This window comes from Rhamphochromis sp. 'chilingali' (genome assembly GCF_963969265.1).
Source record: "Rhamphochromis sp. 'chilingali' genome assembly, chromosome: 22".
Taxonomy (NCBI): Eukaryota; Metazoa; Chordata; class Actinopteri; order Cichliformes; family Cichlidae; genus Rhamphochromis; species Rhamphochromis sp. 'chilingali'.
In genome coordinates, this window is record NC_137950.1 from 13,323,940 (window position 1) to 13,347,036 (window position 23,097).

The following is a 23,097-nucleotide window of genomic DNA, read 5'->3' on the forward strand; positions in this document are numbered from 1 at the left end:
AATCTGCATTTGGGTCTAAGCTTTCTATGCAGGGAAGAAATCATCACAGTGACATCTATTTAATTTTCAATTCAATTTTATTTAAAGAGCGCCAAATGACAGCAACAGTCACCTGAAGGCGCTTTATATTGTAAGATATACTTACAAAGAAAACCCCAACAATCATATGACCCCCTATGAGCAAGCACTTTGGCGACAGTGGGAAGGAAAAACTCCCTTTTAACAGGAAGAAACCTCCAGCAGAACCAGGCTCAGGGAGGGGCGGCCATCTGCTGCGACCGGTTGGGGAGGGGCAAGGAAAATAGTATAAAGACATGGAACAGAGACAGAGGTTAATAACAAGTACCATTCAGTGCAGAGGTCTATTAAACATAGTGGGTGAAGAAGAAACACCCAGTGCATCATGGGAATCCCCCGGCAGCCTAATGCTGGGCATACACTGTGCGATTTTTGGCCCATTTTGAGCCGATTTTTCAGTCGTGCGATCGTTTTGGGGATCGTCCCGAGTTTGGCCTTGATCAAACTTCTCACCCCTGCGAGTCAATCCTACAGTTTGATCAGGAGCCGAATAACGCGACTGAAAAATCGCAGCACAGTGTATGCCCAGCTTATTGCAGCATAGAGGATTCAGGATCACCTGAGTAGGCCATCAGATTACTGAAAGGATACTGAAAAAACCCGTCGAAGTAGTCTTAGTCTTCATTGCTGCTGGTCGACTCAATTGAACACCTCTGAAGTTTGCACACAGGCAAGTATTCCTCTTCTTGCTCAAAATCCTCTCGGGAACGCTTCCTCGAGCCTCCAGTTTCGTGTTCAAGCTCTTCGTGCGCATCTTCAAATACTTCAGAGTCATCATCGCTCCATCTCATTCTTTTGTTTGCTCCTAAATCTTCTTCATCCCTCTCTCTAGACCTCTTCCTGGAAACACCTGGCTGAGGGTCCTCTTCTGGGATGTACTGGCGAACATCCATGCGGCCTTCAAATGCCTCCTCATTTTCAATGCCACCAACATTGAAAATGATCACAACCACAGCATCCCCGTGCTGTTCATCGTTGTCACCATTGGCATTATTGTCCCTCACATGAATATTTTGAACATCGTCGTCGTCGTCATCGTCATCGTCATCGTTGCCGTCGCCGTCGCCGCCGTCATTGGCGTCATCGTTGTCGTCATCGTCGTTGTCGTTGTCGTTGTCGTCATCGTCGTCATCGTCGTTGTCGTTGTCGTCGTCGTCGTCATCGTCGTCGTCGTCATCGTCGTCGTCGTCATCGTCGTCGTCGTCATCGTCTTCGTCCCCGTAAAGGTAATTGTCATATTGTGCCAGTACTGAAGCTATTAGCTCATGTAGATAGCAACAATAATCACAGAGAGCGAGATACAGATCGTTCAGGAAGCCATTAGCAGGTTCCTGATCTCCATTTGCCAACATTTGTGGGTTAACCTGTTGGCCTGCAAGATCATTAAATCTTTTAATTAACATCCATAACTATCTGCTGAAAATCTGTTTTTCATCAGTTTCAAGACTGAGTACATGTGCTTACCGTTTTGGTTATTTTGTGGTCCGTCTCCACTTGCACTCATTTTGACTACAAGGAACACAAAACAACAATGATCACTAAACCTCAACCCAGAATGTTCAGAGAATTTGCTTTTTTTGTGATGACTTTAGGCTGCGTCCAAACGTACACGGCTATGTTTGAAAACGGACGTTTTTCCTTTTTCGTTTAAAAAAAAAAAATAATCCAGTCCACATGTGCAGTTTTGAAAAAATATCTCCTTCCACATCTAAACACTAAAAACAAAGTGAAACGCTGTCAAGAACACGCCAAATCTTAACCGTGTAGAAATGTTGGCCAATCAGAAGTCTAGAAGCCTGGGTGGGAAAACCTCATAAAACCTTACGTACTTCTGAGAAGTTTTTGTCTTTTTCTGGAAAAGCAGCTAATTTTGTGTTACTTTCACGTGCCTTCATCGTTTCAAATGTTAATAACTAAAGACAGACTCACAACTTTGGAATGGACTAAATGCATACAGCATACATAAATGTCATTTTTTAAAATTACATTTCTTCCAAACCGACGTCAGGATTTGGGTTGGGAGAGCGTCTGTGTTGAATGTAGAATCCACGTCTGATGTAAGCGTGTAAAAACTGCAGATACTAAGATTAACAGACACAGTATGTTGTCTACATCTGCCATTGTAGAAATTGATCTCACGTAAACAATAACGTGGCCACAGCGTGACTTCAACAGCGGCGCACACTTTTGACATTGCCTGAGTAAATGTCCGTTTTCCTCGTCCACACCTGAACACAAAAACGTCCTTTTTAAAAATCTCACCTTTCAGTGACTCAATCTGCTGTTTAGGTGTGGACGAAAGGCCCAAATGCAGAGACAAAGCTGCGCTTTCAAAAATAGCCGTGTACATGTGCACGTAGGCTCAGTTTCTCAGAAATTCTAATAGTTTGTTTGAGAACAAAACTTACGTCTTCTCTATTTTCCTAAATGAACAAAATAATCTGAGAAATAATCGTGTTAAAAAGAGCTTCTGTCACTCTAAGATATGATTAAGAACATTTTCTAATTTATGTATCATTTGTCAAATATTACATCAGCTGACAAATAGTTAAGTCTTCATTTGTTTTCCTGAATAATAGATCCACATCATCCTCTCTATGATGGAAAATATAGTCTAGTCTTGCACAATGTAAAGTACATAAATACTGTCCTGGCAAGCAGGGAAATCAGGCTTTATATATTTAAGTAAATGATCTTGAGTTTATAAACTGAAATTTGAGCTTACTTTAGTTCTTGGTAGATTACACAGCAGTTAATCCTCAGGGAAACGTCCAAATGTCACTAAATAGTGGTCTGCTTTCATTCGGTTGCAGTGTCTCTTCCGTTTTGTGTTCATATGCTGATGTTTTCATTCAAACATGCTTAAATGCTGTGATGTCACTTTAGCAGCAAAGACTGCGGAATGTGCAGAGATTCTTTTGACATCAAGTTGTTTGCTCAGATTTTGATATCTTTTAAATGGAGACAAAACAAAACGCTATGGCAACAAAACAACAAGCTGTTTCCAGTGCTTAATATTTAACATGTCTTTGTTATAAATTTTATTTGTACAAATCTGTGATGTTGATGTGCACAACGTGGGATTTAGACCTCGGAGGGTTAATCAACAAATCACGAAAAATTAGGTTTAAATTTCTGTTCATGACGGTGCAGATTTCTGACATTTTGTGTACTTGAAGCATTTAACAATTTGATTGTTTTCTAATAAAAACTGTGTGAAACTCAAGTTAGAACTGTGTTTGTAAATGAACCGCCCCATGTTGTGTAGCTTTCTGGATTTTATACTTATTGGGCTACATATTAATTTACTATACAGGCTATACAGTAGATAAAATCTAACCTCACATGTTTTATGTAACTAAAGTGTTTAATCATGTGGGCTACAGACAGTAATCAAGTTATGGACTATATTGATATGAAAAACATGCATACTTAGTGCATTTGAATCATTTTAACCATATGTAACCACCTGCATGTCATGGTCCTGGGACTTCTACCTGGTTTTTTGTGTGTCTTGTATTGTTGTTGTTTGATGTCAGCTTTAGGGTCCCTCGGTTGTTCTGTTAAGATGTTGCTTATTTGATTTCCCCTCGTGACTTTACCCCCTGTGTGCCCCCTCTGTGTATCTGCCAGCCCCCATGCCTCGTTTCTCCTCCTTGTGTTTTATTCCATGTTTTCCCAGCCCGCTATGTCTGTGTTCTCTTCCAATCTGGTCTGCGTCTCTGTGTGCTTCCTGTTTTACTTTGATAGTCTCCCGTCAGTGTTGTGTTACTCCTGCCGTGTCTCGTTATGATTATCAGTGTCGCCTGTGTTCCCCGTGTGCTCCCACTTCCCTCGTTAACCCTCTGTGTATTTGTGTCCACGTCTCCTACATTACCTACATAATAGAGCTATAATAAATGTTTGTTTGGGGTTTTTTTAAGTACAGAAATCAGCTGCTAAAATAATTGTTTTGACTTTTTGGGAATGCTTTACGGTCTGTTCTGTAGGAACGCTGAATTAATATATTGACTGTCTGGCCCCTTCTGGCTATTTAATAGTTGCTGAAGGAGATTTTGTTCATCCCCAGCTAATCTCATCCATATTTATATAAAATCTAGCATACTCCACACCACACAAAGTCAGAAGCCAGTTAAAATCTGTATGTGGTACCTGAGGCGGTGCTGCACTGACCAGTTGTTTCTGGCTATTTGCTGGTTCAGCCTGCCTATCACTGCAACTCTTGGCTCTTATTGGTCAGGCTGGTGTGTGTGTGTGTGTGTGTGTGTGTGTGTGTGTGTGTGTGTGTGTGTGTGTGTGTGTGTGTGTGTGTGTGTGTGTGTGTGTGTGTGTGTGTGCGTATTGTAAAGACTTGATTCCCACAGTCCAAGTCAGGGTTTTAAAATGCGTTGCTGTCTCCATCCAGCATCAAAGCTGCATTGAAATTTCCTTCAATGAAATTTTGGCTCAAAGAAAAACAGTGTTGTTACTGTCAATCTCCAGTTAAAATAAAAGTGTAATTAAACCAAACGAAAGTAATGTACTAATGCTGGTCAAGACATTACCTGTAGCTGAGTGACATTTCCTCCAATTTCTGTTGGTGTCTGCAGTTTCCACTGGGGCTTAGTGTCTACTGCTACCCGACTGCACCACCATCCTCCACATTGCTATGCGTCCATTGGTGGTGCCAGCTGCTAGGATTTCTGAGTGTTGCAGAATTTTTAAAAAAGCAACGAGTTTTGTTTTTTTTAACCTATGCATTTGGAAACATTCAGGAATATGGTGATGGGAAAGAAAAAGGTGGTTTCCATGAAGTCTCCCTCTCGCATCCACCTTCCATACTGCCAAAGCTCCAGACTGTCAATAACAATAATAACAGTAATAGTTAACAGTTAATTTGCCTAGCACTTTCAAAACAGTTACAAAGTGTGTTAAAGAACACAATAAAATCTTAGTTAAAAACTCAAAAGAAAAGTTCAAAGAGTTAAAACACGAAACGGTTTGTTTTCTTTTTGCATTGAGCCAGGCTGCACGGACAGCTAAGAGTGTCTGATGTGCAGAATGCAGGCAGTGACTTGGTTCATAAAAAGTGACCAAATCTGTAACAAGGCTTGTACCCATGTATCGTATACCCAAAAGGTTGTGAGGAGGAGAATGATGATTTATTTCTTTGAATTTGTTATAAGTCTGGCAGCTGAGATTTAAATGAGCTGGAGGTGAAAGATGGACTTCTGGCTGAGATCCCAGTAGAAGGAATTACAATTATTCAAACACAATGAGATAAAAGGATTTAATGGGTGTGATAAATGTGGTTGCACTCACCTGTTCACGGCACCTGATGTTAATGAGCAGAAAGGTAGGGTGAGCATGAGGCGAAACCTTCTATTGACTGCAGCTTGAGCGCAGCTTGAATCATTTTGATGCATCTTTTGGTTTATGTATACTTCTGCACTAAGTTATGCAATAGGCCAATGTTGAAATTTGGCATAGTAAATGGTGCAGTTATTTGTGCAGTCTGTGCATTTGTTTAATGGTTTGAGGCCGTGTGCCGATTTGTACAGTGGACAGTTGTATGTGGAATAAAAGTAGCAAATAGTACAGAGGTGTATCTCATGGGGCGATCGTGGCTCAAGAGTTGGGAGTTCGCCTTGTAATCGGAAGGTTGCCGGTTCGAGCCCCGGCTTGGACAGTCTCGGTCGTTGTGTCCTTGGGCAAGACACTTCACCCGTTGCCGCCTGGTGGTGGTCAGAGGGCCCGGTGGTGCCAGTGTCCGGCAGCCTCGCCTCTGTCAGTGCGCCCCAGGGTGGCTGTGGCTACATTGTAGCTTGCCATCACCAGTGTGTGAATGTGTGTGTGAATGGGTGGATGACAGGTTGTGTAAAGCGCTTTGGGGTCCTTAGGGACTAGAAAAGCGCTATACAAATACAGGCCATTTACCATTTACTGTTGCACGTCATCTGTGTCCTCATGTTTAGCCTGCCGCGGCCGTTGGTTGGAGGAGCCGCAATAGTTTGGAAAGGAAGGAAGCAGTAAGGTCAGTTTCCATTCTGGGTTTTCAGCATTAATAAAGAAACCTGCAACAAGGTGAGTAATGTTTGAGGTCCAAAAGAAATCAACACAGAGAAATTTTTACAGTGCTTTTCTACTCTACCTGAACATTCAAAGCACTCTATACAGGTTGCCTCATTCACACCTGTTCATAGAAGCCCTTTTTCTGTGCTTTCTACCTAACATTCACACACATTCATACTCTGATGAATGCATCAGAGAGTGACTTGGGGTTAATGTCTTGCCCAAGGACAGTTAGCATGCAGTCTGGAGCAGCCAGGGATCGACCCAAAAACCATCTGATTAGTAGATGACCTGCTCCACCTCCTGAGCCACAGCCACCCCTTTCAGAGGTAAAGAATGATTTAGAAAGTAAGTACAGTAATTTTTTGAGGTGATTTGATTAAAAAAAATCATTTTTGCTTCTAATTACATAATTAAGGTGTAATTACATCTTCCAACAAATTGATACATAAACGTATCATTTATCTACTAAAAATACATAGGAGCTGGCGTCATGTTGTGGAAGCTGCCATCTTGCCCCACCATCATACACTGGCTGAGATGGGCATCGCTGCGCCGCCTTTTCATGTTTTATGTAAGTGGATTTATACATTACTTTGAATTTAAAGATGTCAAATAGCTCTTTCACACTACATATGACTATTTCACATTTGTACATGTATATTTTGGTGATCTCTTTCTCAGTATGTTTTTCTTCTTATGGAAATAAGCTAATTTTAAACCAGCTAATGTTAGGCTCCAGTGTCCTAAGAAATCACACCTTTCCCCTGATAAACAAATTGATTGGATTCTCACATTGTGTGGGAATTGATTATCAATTACAACTTCAATGAGCCACTTCAAAGAAAGTTTCACCCGCGTGGGCAGCAACAGAAAGTCCAGATGTGGAAACAGAAGGTTTCCACATTAAAATATCGATATTTGAATCATTTTGGGGTAAATTGTAGTTTTTCATTAACAGGAACACAGTGGAAAGAAACTATCATTCAGATTGTCTACATTGGAAAGAACTACTCCCTCTTCCGCCTTTTATAGTCATGTGTGAAATACGGCTGTATAAATGTGTGGCAGCCTGTGGCGTGCGCACTCACAACAATGGCTGAGCGTAACTGGAGTCATGTGCGCACGTATTTTACATCCACAAACAGCCCAGACGTGGTTTGCGATACATGTGGCAAGAAAGTGAGGTGTTGTGGCAACACCACTAACCTTGTCAAACACCTCAAAGTAAATCATATCACAGAATATGACGAGCTTATGTTGAGGCAAACTGAAGAGGAGGAGAAGGACGGGTGCTGCTAGGGTGAGACAGACGTCTCTCAGGGAGTCCTTTAGTGCTGCAGGCAGGCAAGGTGTTCACATAGTGCACAACTTCAGGTTTTTGATTTCTATATGATGAATTCTGCATTATTAAGTGATAAGAACAAGTAATCTGATGTCCTGTAATGATTATGACGCTATAATTTGAGATACAATAAAAGAGTAAAGTTTTTGTACAAAGTATCGGAGCAGTATCGTCGATACCACCCTGAATTTTACTTGGTATGGGATCGGAAAGGAAATCAGTGGTATCACACATCACTAGTGATCAAATGTCAGGCCAAGCTGGAACTGATTCCTGTCTTCTGTAACTTCTACAACACTGTCCAATAGAGACACATGAATGAAATGCAGCGTCATTAAAAACACTGATGATCTTTATTTAAAAATGTAATACATTTACATCTGAATAAACTTTTAGGCATTACGCTGACGGAGGGATGGATGGACCATGAATGCTTTCTCATCCTTCTTGTCATGCACCATGGAAGTGTCTGAGGGGCTTTTCCACTTGGAATGGGGATACTGTGTCCACACTTCAGAGGTGGAGTTTCCAGCATCTCACCTGGGCCTCATCTGCAAACAATCAGCAGGAGGGCTTCTTAAACCAGCGCTGCCTGCTACTCCTCGCCAGTTTGTTCTGCCATCTCCAGTGGTAACTAGGCTTCCCCTCTGCTCCAGTTCTGGCGTGCTCCTTCCCTGTGTTTAACCTTGTTTTCCCTGTGTTTAGGTCTCCTCTGCCAACGTACTCATCCTACCCTCAAACTCCCTTACCCGTCCAGCAACTTCTTCTCCCTCTGTTGCAGAATTCCCGTTGGATTGTTCCCATCAGGAGCCAGGTGTTCAGTCTCTCGATAGCTTTTCCTCTGGTTCCTGCTGTCTGCTGACACTCCTAGCTCGAGCCACGTTCTCCATTCCCTCTCTAAAGTCTCATAAATAGTTTAACCATGTGCATTGAATCTGCATTTGGGTCTAAGCTTTCTATGCAGGGAAGAAATCATCACAGTGACATCTATTTAATTTTCAATTCAATTTTATTTAAAGAGCGCCAAATGACAGCAACAGTCACCTGAAGGCGCTTTATATTGTAAGATATACTTACAAAGAAAACCCCAACAATCATATGACCCCCTATGAGCAAGCACTTTGGCGACAGTGGGAAGGAAAAACTCCCTTTTAACAGGAAGAAACCTCCAGCAGAACCAGGCTCAGGGAGGGGCGGCCATCTGCTGCGACCGGTTGGGGAGGGGCAAGGAAAATAGTATAAAGACATGGAACAGAGACAGAGGTTAATAACAAGTACCATTCAGTGCAGAGAGGTCTATTAAACATAGTGGGTGAAGAAGAAACACCCAGTGCATCATGGGAATCCCCCGGCAGCCTAATGCTGGGCATACACTGTGCGATTTTTGGCCCATTTTGAGCCGATTTTTCAGTCGTGCGATCGTTTTGGGGATCGTCCCGAGTTTGGCCTTGATCAAACTTCTCACCCCTGCGAGTCAATCCTACAGTTTGATCAGGAGCCGAATAACGCGACTGAAAAAATCGCAGCACAGTGTATGCCCAGCTTATTGCAGCATAGAGGATTCAGGATCACCTGAGTAGGCCATCAGATTACTGAAAGGATACTGAAAAAACCCGTCGAAGTAGTCTTAGTCTTCATTGCTGCTGGTCGACTCAATTGAACACCTCTGAAGTTTGCACACAGGCAAGTATTCCTCTTCTTGCTCAAAATCCTCTCGGGAACGCTTCCTCGAGCCTCCAATTTCATGATCAAGCTCTTCGTGCGCATCTTCAAATACTTCAGAGTCATCATCGCTCCATCTCATTCTTTTGTTTGGTCCTAAATCTTCTTCATCCATCTCTCTAGACCTCTTCCTGGAAACACCTGGCTGAGGGTCCTCTTCTGGGATGTACTGGCGACCACCCCCACGGTTTTCAAATGCCTCCTCATTTTCAATTCCACCAACATTGAAAATGATCACAACCACAGCATTGTGATCCCCGTGCTGTTCATCGTTGTCACCGTTGTCCCTCACATGAATATTTTGAACATCGTCGTCATCGTCGTCGTCGTCATCGTCGTCATCATCTTCGTCCCCGTAAAGGTAATTGTCATATTGTGCCAGTACTGAAGCTATTAGCTCATGTAGATAGCAACAATAATCACGGAGAGCGAGATACAGATCGTTCAGGAAGCCATTAGCAGGTTCCTGATCTCCATTTGCCAACATTTGTGGGTTAACCTGTTGGCCTGCAAGATCATTAAATCTTTTAATTAACATCCATAACTACACTGAACAAAAATATAAATGCAACACTTTTGTTTTTGCTCCCATTCCCCATGGGATGGACGTAGAGACCTAAAATTCATTCCAGATACACAATATAACCATCCCTCCCAAACAGTGGTCACAAATCAGTCCAAATGTGTGGTAGTGGGCACATCTGCTATATTGAGATAATCCATCCCACCTCACAGGTGTGGCCACATCAGGATGCTGATCTGACATCATGAGTAGTGCACAGGTGTACCTCAGACTGCCCACAACAAAAGGCCACCCTGGAATGTGCAGTTTTTTGCACTATTGGGGGTCTGGGGACCCAGAACCGGTCAGTATCTGGTGTGACCACCATTTGCCTCATGCAGTGCAACACATCGTCGCATGGAGTCTATCAGATTGTCAATTGTGGCCTGTGGAATGTTGGTCCACTCCACTTCAATGGCTGTGCGAGGTTGTTGGATATTCGTGGGAACTGGTACACGCTGTCGTATACGCCGGTCAAGCACATCCCGAACATGCTCAATGGGTGACATGTCCGGTGAGTATGCTGGCCATGCAAGAACTGGGACATTCTCAGCTGCCATCTGCCCTGAACAATGTGAACCATGATTCATCCGTGAAGCGCACACCTCTCCAACGTGCCAGACGCCATCGAATGTGAGCATTTGCCCACACAAGTCTGTTACAGCGACGAGCTGGAGTCAGGTCAAGACCCCGATGAGGACGACGGGCATGCAGTTGAGCGTCCCTGAGACGGTTTCTGACAGTTTGTGCAGAAATTGTTTGGTTGTGCAAACCAATTGTTCCAGCAGCTGTCTGGGTGGCTGGTCTCAGACGATCTTGGAGGTGAACCTGCTGGATGTGGAGGTCCTGGGCTGGTGTGGTTACACGAGGTCTGCGGTTGTGAGGCCGGTTGGATGTGCTGCCATGTTCTCTGAAACGCCTGTGGAGACGGCTTATGGTTGAGAAATGAACATTCAATGCACGGGCGACAGATCTGGTTGACATTCCTGCTGTCAGCATGCCAATTGCACGCTCCCTCATTGCTTGTGGCATCTGGGGCATTTTGCTGTGAGTCAAAACTGCACATTCCAGGGTGGCCTTTTGTTGTGGGCAGTCTGAGGTACACCTGTGCACTACTCATGATGTCAGATCAGCATCCTGATGTGGCACACCTGTGAGGTGGGATGGATTACCTCAATATAGCAGATGTGCCCACTACCACACATTTGGACTGATTTGTGACCACTGTTTGGGAGGGATGGTTATATTGTGTATCTGGAATGAATTTTAGGTCTCTACGTCCATCCCATGGGGAATGGGAGCAAAAACAAAAGTGTTGCGTTTATATTTTTGTTCAGTGTATATAACATGATTTAGTAACAGCAGTAATGTCCACACAGTTATTCATGGCAGTAGTTATTATAGCTATTTCAGCAGAGATAAAATGTGTTTTAAAATTGAATTATCTACTTATGTCCTGTAGATAAAGTCAAATAAATGAAAATCTGTCATTTAATAACCTGAGTGAAATCAACCTGTGGTAATGAGTTAAATATTGCTTAAAAACAAACAAACAAGCAGACACATACCTAAGTAGATGGTAGTTACTCATTCACTGCATGTGAAGACGAATAACATGACATCGAAGAAAATCCACGCTTACAAAATGACTTCAGAAGCATTCAGGAACACTTTGACTTAAAGAACATTGAAGTAGAAGACCTTTTGATTTGGCAGGACTCTTCACATGCTTTTCTTGCAAGAAGTATCTCAGTCAGGGAGGCGACCAAGGACCTGAGGTTGACTTTAATGGTAGTTCTGTTATCTCTGACATGAGAAATACTGCTGACCACCATTTCAGCAGCACCTTACTCAGTCCCTTTATAGTAGTGATGCTTAGATTCATTCACTGAATTCCAACATTATACTGTCTAGTGTAAAGACAGTATAAATGGTATATTTGCCCAAACTGAATTTGGTAAGAGAGCTTTTGTTCATTTAGCACCCTTAGCTTGGAACAAACTGCAGAACGAATGGAAAATGACTGAGTTCATTACATTAAGTGCTTTTAAATCTAAACTACAAATCTTTGAGGCCACATCTGTAACATGCAGCTGTTTCAATTAGATTGATTGTCATTTTAACAGTTCTTGAAGGACAATTCAGTAGAATTGTCCTTCAAGAACTTTTTACTTGCCTACTTTGAGTACATTTCAGAGCCTGTACTTTTTCTCTCTTGCTTAGGTAAAAAATTTGCTTCAGTAGTTCAACTTTTAATTGAGTATTTTATTTTAACCCAGGTATCTGTACTTCTACTTTACTAAAGAAAGTGTGCACTTTTTCCTTTCTGTTCATTTGGCTCTTCCTCTCCTCTGCCTGGGTGAGCGGCTTTCACTTCAAGTTTCTCTGCGCCCGAGTTCTTGGAGCCTTCTTGTGCCTGCCCTGACTTCTTGGTTGTCTTGTTGAGGATCCCGTCCTGTAAGGGTGGGGGGCATCATTAACTTTCTGCTGATAGTGTTTCGAGAAAATAAAGTCATGAGGTAACCAAATGAGGTAACCTCAGATGTCTGACCTGTCTGTGATCAACAACGTTAAGCAGCACTGAGGTCACAATGCAGATGATGGTGTTGGCCAACATGAAGATCATCATCCTCTGCCAACGCCACAGCGGGATCTTAGTTTCACTGCAACACAAATGGAGAAACTGCAGAGCTAAACAAGACTGGAAGGACAATTAGTGCTGTACAAAAAGGTAGAGTTGTGTGTGGGATTTCCCATGTACCCTTGAATGCACCATAGGTGTGCATGTGGGCAGCTTCATCTCAGAGACAAACAGCAGCTAAACAACTGACAGTGCGTGTGCTCATGAGACCGTATGTTTAAAGATGTACTTCACTTAGTCATGTTTTTGTTTAGCCATGTTTAGCGTGTTTGATGACATATGAGCAGTTCTTTGTGCTTCTGTTTAAATGAGGTTCTGCATAAGTGGCAGTTCGCTAACATAACAGATTTTATTACTGACTAGCTTCTAGCAGAGAGATTTGTTGTTTCTGTGCTCTGTGTACTGGATGTTAAATAGTGTGAAGTTGCTTTCATTGCATAGCTGTATGTGTGTTAATTCATATTATCTGACTTTAGGTTTACATAACCAGTCTGAAGTAATATGCCAGCTTATTTATTTATATACTGCATTTGAGTACAGCTCAGCTGTATCTTTATGTGTATGATGTAATTTGAAGTGTAACTGGTTTGCATTATTATGCTTTGTACACACACACACACACACACACACACACACACACACACACACACACACACACACACACACACTTCTCAATTTTAAATATGAAGAACGACAACTTGGACTCTGCTGTTTTGTTCCACACTCATGTGAACATTAACAAATGTTCTGACCCGACACTCTGAAGCGATTGCTGCAGCTTTCATGGTACCTTCTAAACAAGTGCACTGCAATGAGATTCTAATGTCAGGTTCTCCCCACCTGGACTTGGTGCCTAGTATCTGTCCAACAATGAGATTGGAGATCCCGACCCCAAACATCTGTACGGAGGTGGCCAGGCCGGTGGCAGTTCCCAGAGTTGCCTGAGGTATGACAAGGGGAATAGACGGCCACATGCTGGCCTGGAATGCCACACAGGCAGCAACAAGTTTAACATACTAGAAAATACATTAATTCATTGTAATAATTTACCATTTTAACTCTGACGTCTAAGATTTTATTTATCAAAAATGAATTTAAAAAAAAAAATCCGCACTCACAGCAGCAAAGGAGTAGGTGACTCCCAGCCATATGGTTGAAACCAGAGGAGGGACAAAAGTGAAAGCCAGGAGTCCAAACACGGGCAGCGTGAAGACGGCGCTCGCCAATGCAAAAACTCCCCGCAGACCCACATAATCCTGGAACGCATGACAGCGAGAGTGTTTCAAGATTCCTCCTGTACCTGATGAAGGTTTATTCCTATTAAAAGGGAGTTTTTCTTCCCACTGTCACAAAGTCCTTGCTCATGGGGGGTCTTAGCATACCATATAAAGCACCCTACAGGGACAGTTGTTTTGATCTGGTGCAGTATGAATAAAATTGAATTGAAGACAGGAATAAGATTTGGGTTTAAATTAAAGATACGTACAATGAGAATGCCCACGATGGCTGAGAGGACCACTAAGCTGTCATAGACTGCTCCCACAATATAAGCTGCCTCCTCCTGGCTGTAGTAGCTGTACTTATCCTGGATGAACTTGCTGGGATATGGAAAAAAAAAAGAAAAAAGAAGAAGACAGATGTAAATGTTTGTGACACTAGTATCACTTGCAATACGTGCTGTTGTATTTAGAGGAATGCAGGTTTAAGTTTCACGGATGACTCTGAAAGCAGCTCTGCATGTACAAGTCTTTATGCTCACACTTTATGTTGAGAACTCTACCTTGCATCAGCAATGAAGGGGAAGACGCCGTTGTAGAAGAACATGATGGTGAGAACCAGCAGCCAGTATCTTACTGACAGGAGCTTCACATCCTGAATCCTCTACACATAAAAACACACAACAATAAATGATGCTCCACACACAGATCACTAGTGTGTCCATAATACTGAAAAATTAAGGTTTTAATCTTCAGTGTTATGTATGCATGTTGTTATTATTAAAGGATATTGATCGTACCACTTTGCGAGACTCTTCTTGGATGGCTCCATCGAGACCCAGCTGTCTCATTCCAATCTTGTCCAAGGTGCTGACAATGACAGCGGAAGTGAAGCCCAGCACACACAACAGTGCGCCTAAGAAACAATAACATAAGAAACCCAGGTCACATGGCACTACACCATAATCCTTGAGATTTCTTCGCATTCGTCACCTACCACCCCAGAGTGTCCACTGCATGCCATATTTTTCTTCAAACTTCTGCGTGAGGAAGAAGTTCAACACCGAGCCCAGCCGCGAGAGGGCCACGGTCAGGCTGAAAGCCAAAGCCAACTCCTTCCCTTTGAACCAGAAGGCTGTGATGCGTTTCTGAACAACTAATGAAGAAGGAGAAAGGTAACTGAGTGGTTAAGAAATGCTCCTCAAAGGCAACGCTGCAGAGAATATTTGTTCATATACATGGTAAATGGCCTGTATTTATATAGCGCTTTACTAGTCCCTAAGGACCCCAAAGCGCTTTACATATCCAGTCATCCACCCATTCACACACACATTCACACACTGGTGATGGCAAGCTACATTGTAGCCACAGCCACCCTGGGGCGCACTGACAGAGGCGAGGCTGCCGGACACTGGCGCCACCGGGCCCTCTGACCACCACCAGTAGGCAACGGGTGAAGTGTCTTGCCCAAGGACACAACGACCGAGACTGTCCAAGCCGGGGCTCGAACCGGCAACCTTCCGATTACAAGGCGAACTCCCAACTCTTGAGCCACGATCGCCCATATACATGAGGGGAACTTACTAGTCAGAGATCCAGTGCCTGATCCAAACAGCAGACGGCCTGTGAGCATTAGCGGCAGCAAGTAGGGAGATCCCTTGAAGTGGGAGCCGAGAGCAAACAGCGATGAGCCCAAAACACAGAGAAAAGAGAAGAGAAACACACCGACTGCAAAGAGGAGCAAAAGAAATGGTTGTACCATCATTTTACTGTCAGTAGATTAAAAATAACTGCAGACCATGCAGAGAGAAAACATAAAACAAAACTTACAGCGATTTCCTAATTTGTCAATCAGGAATCCAGCCAGGATCACCACTACTGCATTCCTGTTGATAACAGAGAGAAGCTTCTCATTGATAAGCCACTTTTCTGCATTTTCACAGTGAAATCAATGCATTAACGTGCTTACGTCCAAGCATAGATGGCATAGAGAAGATTGTACTGCTGAGGGGTCATCCCCAGTCCCTCCACACAGTCCACTGTCCCATTGATCACCGTCGCATTGGGACACGTCAGGTTCTGTCAAACATTAAAAACAACATCAGTCTTTCCCTCCTGATAATCAAGTCATGCAATATTGATGCGATCTGTAAGCAGCGCTGCCTCTTGCTCACCCCTTGGAACTGATCCTGTAACACACTGGGAATGTCGAAGCAAAAGTAGGACCCAAAGGTCAGCAGACAGTTAAAGAAGAGCACCACAAAGCGATAGTATGCTGCAAGACAGTGAAGCACAATAAAGAAAGGGCAACATCAGGTGATTTAAAAAGGCAACAGCCTCAGATCAATATAACAAATACTTGTCTTTATGTCTGAGGACATTTTTGGCTTTCAACAAAGCGCTATTGTGCGTTTTGGTTTTTAGCTTGTTTTTAAGGAGAAAAAAGTATGTAATTCTGTAATCCCAGTGGAAGTATAAAATGCTGAGATTTTAGGGAAGCGTGTTCAGGGTCACAAGCAGAGGTCTGGTTCGTATCAGTAATCTGTGCTGACTTGCTGTGTTTTTAATAATTAACTTTGCAGTGAGACGTACCTTTTTCCGCCGGCTGCGCCATCGTTTTCGTTGTAGAAACAGCGTCAAAAATCATATGCTTCACTGTCGTTTACATGAACAGAGTGAGCGGCCGCTTCTTCTGTGGCTGATACTGGGAAACTCATATCTTAAAACCACCTGGACAGAAACGTATGTGTTTGTTGCTAAGTAACTTACAGGTGTCCTAGAGAAATAAAACATTATATAAATTACAATCAGGGTTCTGTACTGCTCATTGGACTGATTATAGTTTGATGTTGGCCATTTATTTTTGTAAGTACATTTAAACAATTTAATACCCAAATTTGCAGTACAGTACAGTATGTGACAGTATTGATTGAAACATCAATTAGTTATTTTCTAATAGAACTACAAGCTTTTGAACAGGTCGCTCAACTACGTGAGGTTTGTGTGCTGTTCCCTGCTTCTTTATTAAGCCTCGATCGCCAACTTGAAGCTTGACTCTGCGGACCAAACCGTCATCTTCTTCTGGAGCTTCAACCACTCGAGCCAGTTGCCACTGATTTCTGGGAAGCATGTCTTCTTTGATAATGACTATGTCATTGACTTTAAGATTTCGACGTGGTAGGTGCCATTTCTGTCTCATAGATATGTTCAGAAGGTACTCTCTTTTCCATCTACTCCAAAACTGCTCAGTGAGATACTGGACTCTGCGCCAACGTTTCCTTGCATATAAGTCCTCTTTCACAAACTTTCCTGGTGGAGGCAGTGCAACCTTTGATTTTAGTCTTTCCAACCCATCTTTCCAGTCCTCCCACCGTGAGCGTAAGTTGTCAGGAAGGGGGTCATCCCATTCAATGCCTCTGCGACACAGTTCCTGTAGGATACCTTTGCCTCTTAAGGTGAAGGGAGCTACGAACCCTAGTGGGTCGTACAGGGATGAGATCACTGACAGTATGCTCCGGCGAGTAGGAGGTTGGTCCTTAGTGTTTATTTTGAAACTGAAAGTGTCATTTTTGATTGACCACTGGATGCCGAGCACATGGCCTTCAGCTGTTGTGTCAGGTTTGAGATCAAGCGGTTCTGTGGTGTCTGCTCTGTCTGAGGGTTCCAGCTGGGAAAGCGCATCACTTTTGAACTTGTGCAAATGTAGACCGCCAAGTCTACAAAGTGCTTGTGTTTCGGTGATGAGTTCTTGTGCCTCTTTAACTGATGGGACACTAGTTAGACCATCGTCTACATAAAAGTTCTGTTCAACAAACTCTGAGGCCTTAGGATAGTCTGCTGTGTACTGTTGTGCCAAATATTTCAGGCCAAAATTAGCACATCCAGGGGATGAACTGGCACCGAATAGATGTACAGCCATTCTGTATTCTCTGGGTTCTTTGTCTAATTGTCCATCCTGCCACCACAGAAATCACAGATAGTTGCGCATGTCTGGACAAACAGAGAACTGGTGGAACATTCTCTCGATATCACAGATTATGGCTACATTTTCCTTTCTGAAACGACAGAGTACCCCCACCAATGAGTTGATCATATCTGGACCTGTGAGAAGAGTGTCGTTTAATGAGACACTGAGAAATTTTGCTGAACAGTCGAAGACAACTCTTAGCTTGGCTGGTTTTTTCGGGTGATATACCCCATGGTGTGGGATGTACCATGCAGTCTTGCCTTCAGACAAAGGAGGTGCTAATTCTGCATCACCACTGCTGATAATGTCTCTCATAAAGGAACAGTAATGTTCATGATACTGTTTATCAGCCTTTAGCCTTTTCTTCAGGTGTTGCAGTCGGACTGTGGCTAACTTCTTATTGTTGGGAAGCGCTGGTGGATCATTGCCCTTGAAGGGAAGCGGCATCTCATAGTGCCCATCTGATCTTTGTTTTATTGTATCACTGAGGATTTGTATGAAGCGAACATCATCCTGTGATACATACTTATCCTCATAGTTTCTCTCATTAAAGTCAGTCTCTAGGACTTTGAGTACTTCTGTGGCTGATGGTATGGGCATTTCTTTGACTGTGATCCTGTGCACATAACTCTGGTTACCTTCTCTGTCTAGGTGAGGATTACCAGAACCAATAATACTCCATCCTAGTAGGGTTCTTTGTGCGAAAGGTTCGTTTATTTTGCCTGTGACGATCTCTAGGGGGGCTAGTGCTGATGGGCAGTCATAACCAATCAATAGACCTACTTCACAGTTCTGTAATGGCTGTAACTTGTTAGCTAAGCCTTCAAGGTGTGGCCACTGAAGTGCAGTTTCCTTGGTAGGGATATGAGACTTGTCAACTGGGATAAAGTCACGAGAGTAGACGTGTTCTATTCGGACACGAGTCTCAGAATCAAACCCACGCACCTGTAAGTTGTTGGCAAGTTTACTTGCAACGACTGTGTCGACGGAAGTCATGGTGCTAAGCTTTAACTGCACTGGTTGGGCATCTACATTTAGTTCTGAGGCCAAATCCTCTAAAATAAAGGATGAGTCACTCTGGGTGTCAAGCAGGGCATATGTAAGTATTTCTTTCTCAGGCTCAGATGCAACTGACACAAATACTGGTACTATGCTGGATGTGGAAGATAGTTTCCTTGTTAGTACATGAGTCATAACATTATGCACTTCCTTGTTTGCACCTTCATCTGGGGATTTAGAATCCTCAGTTTTCTTTTCTTTAGGTTCATTCACTCTTTCTGTGTGTAGACAGGTGGGGTGACGCCGACCACACTTACTACAGGAGTGACGTCCTCTGCATTCTTTGGTTACATGACTCCTCCTCAAACACCCAAAGCAGAGACGATTTTCTTGAATGAAAACTTTCTTGTCATCACTAGTTTTCGCTGCAAAAGCAGGACACTTAGCTATGCCGTGTGATTCTTCTTTGCAAAACAAACATGGGGGTTTAGGTCTAGAAGTAGATACTGGGATTGGTGGAGACTTTGGTTGGATGGTAGTACTGAGTGCCTTCGCTCTTTTAACATGCCGCTCTTCTGATGCCCTTTCGTTTATTAGGAATGGTGAGGCAACAGGATTGCAAACTACTTTAGCTTCATTTTGTATGAACTTTGTAAAGCGAGCGAAGTTGGGGTAGTCTTGGCTTTTGTCTAGCTCCTCCACCACAATGCGGCTCCATCTCTGCACTATCCACTCAGGCAGTTTTCTTAGAAGCTTGTGATTTTCCTCACAATCATTAAGGATCTCTAGGCCTTTGACTTGAGGGATAGCCTCTGCACAGCTTTGGAGAAAATCTGCCAACTCCCTCAGTGCTTTAGGATCATTGGCAGCTATTTTAGGCCATTTTGTGAGTTTAGCCCTAAAGGCTCTTTGGATAACAAATGGGCTGCCATACCTTTCCTCTAAAACGCTCCAAATGCCTGCGTATGCCTGCTCACTGTTGCGGAAGAAATATCCCTCTACTGCCTTTCGTGCTTCACCTGCAAGATAGCTCTTTAGATACAACATTTTCTCACACACAGGTAAAGGTTTGTCACCAATTAGTGCCATAAAGGATACCTTCCAATCCATAAACTTTAGGGGGTCGCCACTAAAGATGGTGGGCTCAGGTACAGGAAGCCTGTTTAGGGTAAGAGAGCTAGCGAGGGCTTGAACTAAGCTAAGTTCTTCACGTTCTGGAGTAGTATTGTGAGGTCTAAATTAGGGCTGCCACGATTTGTCGACTAGTCACGATTACGTCGACTATCAAAATCGTCGACGACTGATTTAATAGTCGACGCGTCGTTTGAAGCTTTGTAAGATCCCAAAAGACGCAGGAATAAGTAGCAGGATTTAAGAGTGTAATAACGGACTGAAACAGAAGATGGCAGCACTGCATGTACAAGGATGCCAGCTGCCGTTAAACCCCGAAGAAGAAGAAGAAGAAGCAGCTGTGTCCCAGAATTCATAGCGCGGCCCAGCTCAGTTTCCAACAATGGCGGCAGCTAGTTAGTTTTAATATTACTCTTATTATTCTTTCTGGGTCACAAAATAAACGTTTAACATATTTTCAGCCGAGAATGTAGCTGTGTAAACCTCAAATATCGGCTCAGTTTATCAGGACACCACATATTTTCAAAAGCGCTCCGACGTTTTCGGAGACGTCTGTTACCCACTAGCTCGATAGCTAGCCGGGGGCTAGGTCACTAGCGCGGTGAGAACACCGGACTCCCGGCAAATTGTTTTCAAACCCACCGCCGTCTTTCGCTACTCAGATTAAATATATATGAGTCACTTAGATAAATTAAAAATGTTGTTGTTTGGCTTTTTTTTTTTTTGTATTTTATTTGTTCCTGAGTAAATCGGTTTGTCTGAGATTAAAGTTATAGTTTTTACACAGCTGAATAAACGTCAAGCAGACAGCTGATTATCAGAAGTGTGAGATGCTGGAGAATATACTCCGTTGTCCTGTTATATTTTAGATAGCAAGGAGTTTATTAAACTTCACCGAAACAATCTGCAAATTTCATTAAAATTGAATAAACTATCATCTTGTCTTTATTTTTAGTTAGCACCTTAAAAGCTTAAAGCTGTAAGCTAATGATAGTTATATAAGAGCAGATGCTGCTGGTGCAATAAGCTGTAGTTTTACGTCCAGTGGATGATGATCTGATTAGTCGACTAATCGCATAAATAATCGGTGACTAGTCGACTATCAAAATAATCGTTTGTGGCAGCCCTAGTCTAAATGTTGGTGCTTGTGGATTTAAAGAGAGCCGTGGTGCGCTGTTGGGGAGATTTGCGGAATTTTCTAAGTTGTAGCAGGACACTTGATCATGGCTTTCAATGTCATTTTGAGCGCTAAGGGCTCTTACTCGTGCAGCTGCTACTTTCACTTCACTGTCTGCCTTTAACTGTTGAAGTTTAGTCTTTTCCTCCTCCAACTTTGCCTTTGTTTCCACTTCCTTTATTTTCCACTCATTTTCCATTTGGCTGATCTTGGTTTCCTGTGCCAATATTTCTTGTGTGGCCTTTGCTTGTTCCACTTTGGCTGCAAGTTCAGCTTCTGCTTCCACCTCACGACTGCCAGTAGAATCTGCCTTTGAGCGTGCAACTGAACCCTCTGGGAACGACGTTTCAGTTTTTGTATCACCAAACACAGAACCATAGTCCCTTTTGTTTAACATCACTCATACTCTTTCCTTTTCAAGGCGATCGTTAAAGAGCTGATCGATATTTTCCTGTCGTTTAGCAACAACTTCACAAATGTCAGTTGTAAGCACTGCACAAGCATCCATTCGCTTAACAATGTCGGGCGTCATGGATTGGCTGCGGCGAACGGGTTCATAATGCTGTTGTACTACAGCGGGCTTGTCTCTTATGTCATGACTGGCATTGTTTAGCTCTTCAGGTGAGCAGAAAGTTTTCAGCTTTGTTCTGATTTCTTTAGCTGCCTTCTTCCAAGTGTCATAAGCTTTGTTAAATGCCTTCTCATTTTTCTTTGCCTCATATTCCTGCATTTCTTTACCCTTTTCAGTTAAATGCCTTTCACGATTGCTGGATCTTACTCCTTGTTGCTCTGAGTCGTCGGCTTCTTCAGCAGCGTTCAACATTTTGTTACTGTAATGTGTATGTTGCTCTATGCGATAACGTCTGGACTTAAACTTACGTGAGTGTTACTTTTGGAAACAATGCTCACATCAGACGTTTACATCACATAAATAAACAGATTAGCACCCACATATTAGACAAAATGTAACTGTAAATACCGCTGATATACGTTACTTTCAAGAAGAATAAACCCATACAATTTAAAGATTGTAATTACTCAGTGCAATGCAGTATACCTTTAAGGCTGTAACCACAAAAATATTTAAGGCAAGTAATTCTGAATTAGAGTGCAGAGTCCTGTTATCAGCAAAGTCCTTAATGGGCATAATACCTGCACCTTCGTAAAGTGACCATCAGAGTTCAAAGGGGAGGTAGGCAACGAAGCAAAGATGATCTTGACTGGTGTAGAAATCTCTCACAGCTGACACACGGACCCAGCTCGTGGCACGGGCTGCACTCATCTGGCATGGGAGCTAGCAAGTAGCCTTCACTCAGCGATCGAGTTTTCACTGTAGCAGTCCCCCGGCCAAGGAAGAAATAGAGAGTGTTCCGTTATTTGAGGTTATGGATGTTATTTGACTGGAGGCATAACTCACAGACACACGAGACGCGCCATTACTCCATGAGTGTCCTTTATTATTTTCCATCCCCCCCTACAACAACAACCCAGCAGAAACGTTCCTACCACTTAACATTTACCTGATACTACATCCCCCCTACTAAATAGGATGTGATGCTGGAATATAACCAAGAAAACAGATTAGACCCGCACGCTTTAAAGTATACTATTACTATGTCCTTGTGCTTTATCTGGTAACAGCTTGTTTACTGAACTCGCTTGGTTTCAAACCAGACTACTCAGAATGTCCAAAAATAAACTCTCAAAGTATACAACTCTGAACACTAAGCATAAGTGCACATTTCTGAACTATTCAGTGCAGCTACAAACAACATGTTTAAACAGTGCAACCATTTGCTTTATTTCTCATTGTCTCTATGAGGGATGGGGTAGACTACCCAGCCCTCAGCCTGAGTGTGGGGATTATTCTGCCCCAGTGCTCACTCAGTTCCAAGCCCTATGAGCAAACATAGTCTTTTAGGTATGCTGGAGGCCTCCTAGACCTGGGTTGGATTTGGCTCCCAGCTTCAGGAGTCTGCTGGCTGGCCTCCTGTGAGATAGTGTCTGGAACCGACACAATCTGTGCAGCTGGAACAGAGTTCTCAGGTGAAGCCTCTGGTGGATCGCCAGAAATCTCTGGTGCCCCAGGTGTCCATGTAAGATGGTAACGGTTTCTTCTCAGCGTGCCCTTTGCTGTCTCGATGATGTAGGACCTCGGTGAGCCTGCCATGGACACGACTGTCCCTCTAGTATCCATGTCTGAGACC

The 23,097-nt window shown here is 43.1% G+C and overlaps 1 protein-coding gene and 1 long non-coding RNA gene across 6 annotated transcripts; one reads left to right on the top strand and one right to left on the bottom strand.

The window, feature by feature from the left end:
• The first annotated feature begins 6,270 nt into the window (after positions 1 to 6,270).
• LOC308391055 lies at positions 6,271 to 8,447 on the top strand. 2 transcript variants are annotated; one of them, XR_013970559.1, is made up of 3 exons: positions 6,271 to 6,477; positions 6,612 to 6,703; positions 7,871 to 8,447. It is a non-coding gene; the product is annotated as an uncharacterized lncRNA (long non-coding RNA). The 2 variants fall into 2 exon arrangements; XR_013970560.1 differs by having other exon boundaries at positions 6,274 to 6,458.
• Positions 8,448 to 8,464: 17 nt separating this feature from the next.
• mfsd1l (major facilitator superfamily domain containing 1-like) lies at positions 8,465 to 22,361 on the bottom strand. 4 transcript variants are annotated; one of them, XR_013970558.1, is made up of 15 exons: positions 22,043 to 22,357; positions 16,209 to 16,346; positions 15,791 to 15,891; positions 15,586 to 15,695; positions 15,447 to 15,502; positions 15,201 to 15,344; positions 14,614 to 14,772; positions 14,417 to 14,532; positions 14,180 to 14,280; positions 13,886 to 13,997; positions 13,518 to 13,655; positions 13,240 to 13,379; positions 12,310 to 12,421; positions 11,327 to 12,213; positions 8,465 to 9,703 (listed from the first exon to the last, which is right to left on the bottom strand). XR_013970558.1 is itself a non-coding variant. In XM_080873474.1 (14 exons), exons 2-14 carry the CDS (start codon positions 16,261 to 16,263, stop codon positions 12,058 to 12,060), a joined length of 1,500 nt encoding a protein of 499 aa, XP_080729600.1. In that variant the 5' UTR covers positions 16,264 to 16,346; positions 22,049 to 22,357; the 3' UTR covers positions 11,082 to 12,057. The 4 variants fall into 4 exon arrangements, 3 of the variants coding, with proteins under 3 accessions (XP_080729600.1, XP_080729599.1, XP_080729601.1); XM_080873474.1 differs by lacking the exon at positions 8,465 to 9,703 and having other exon boundaries at positions 11,082 to 12,213; positions 22,049 to 22,357; XM_080873473.1 differs by lacking the exon at positions 8,465 to 9,703 and having other exon boundaries at positions 11,082 to 12,213.
• Between the last annotated feature and the right edge of the window lie 736 nt (positions 22,362 to 23,097).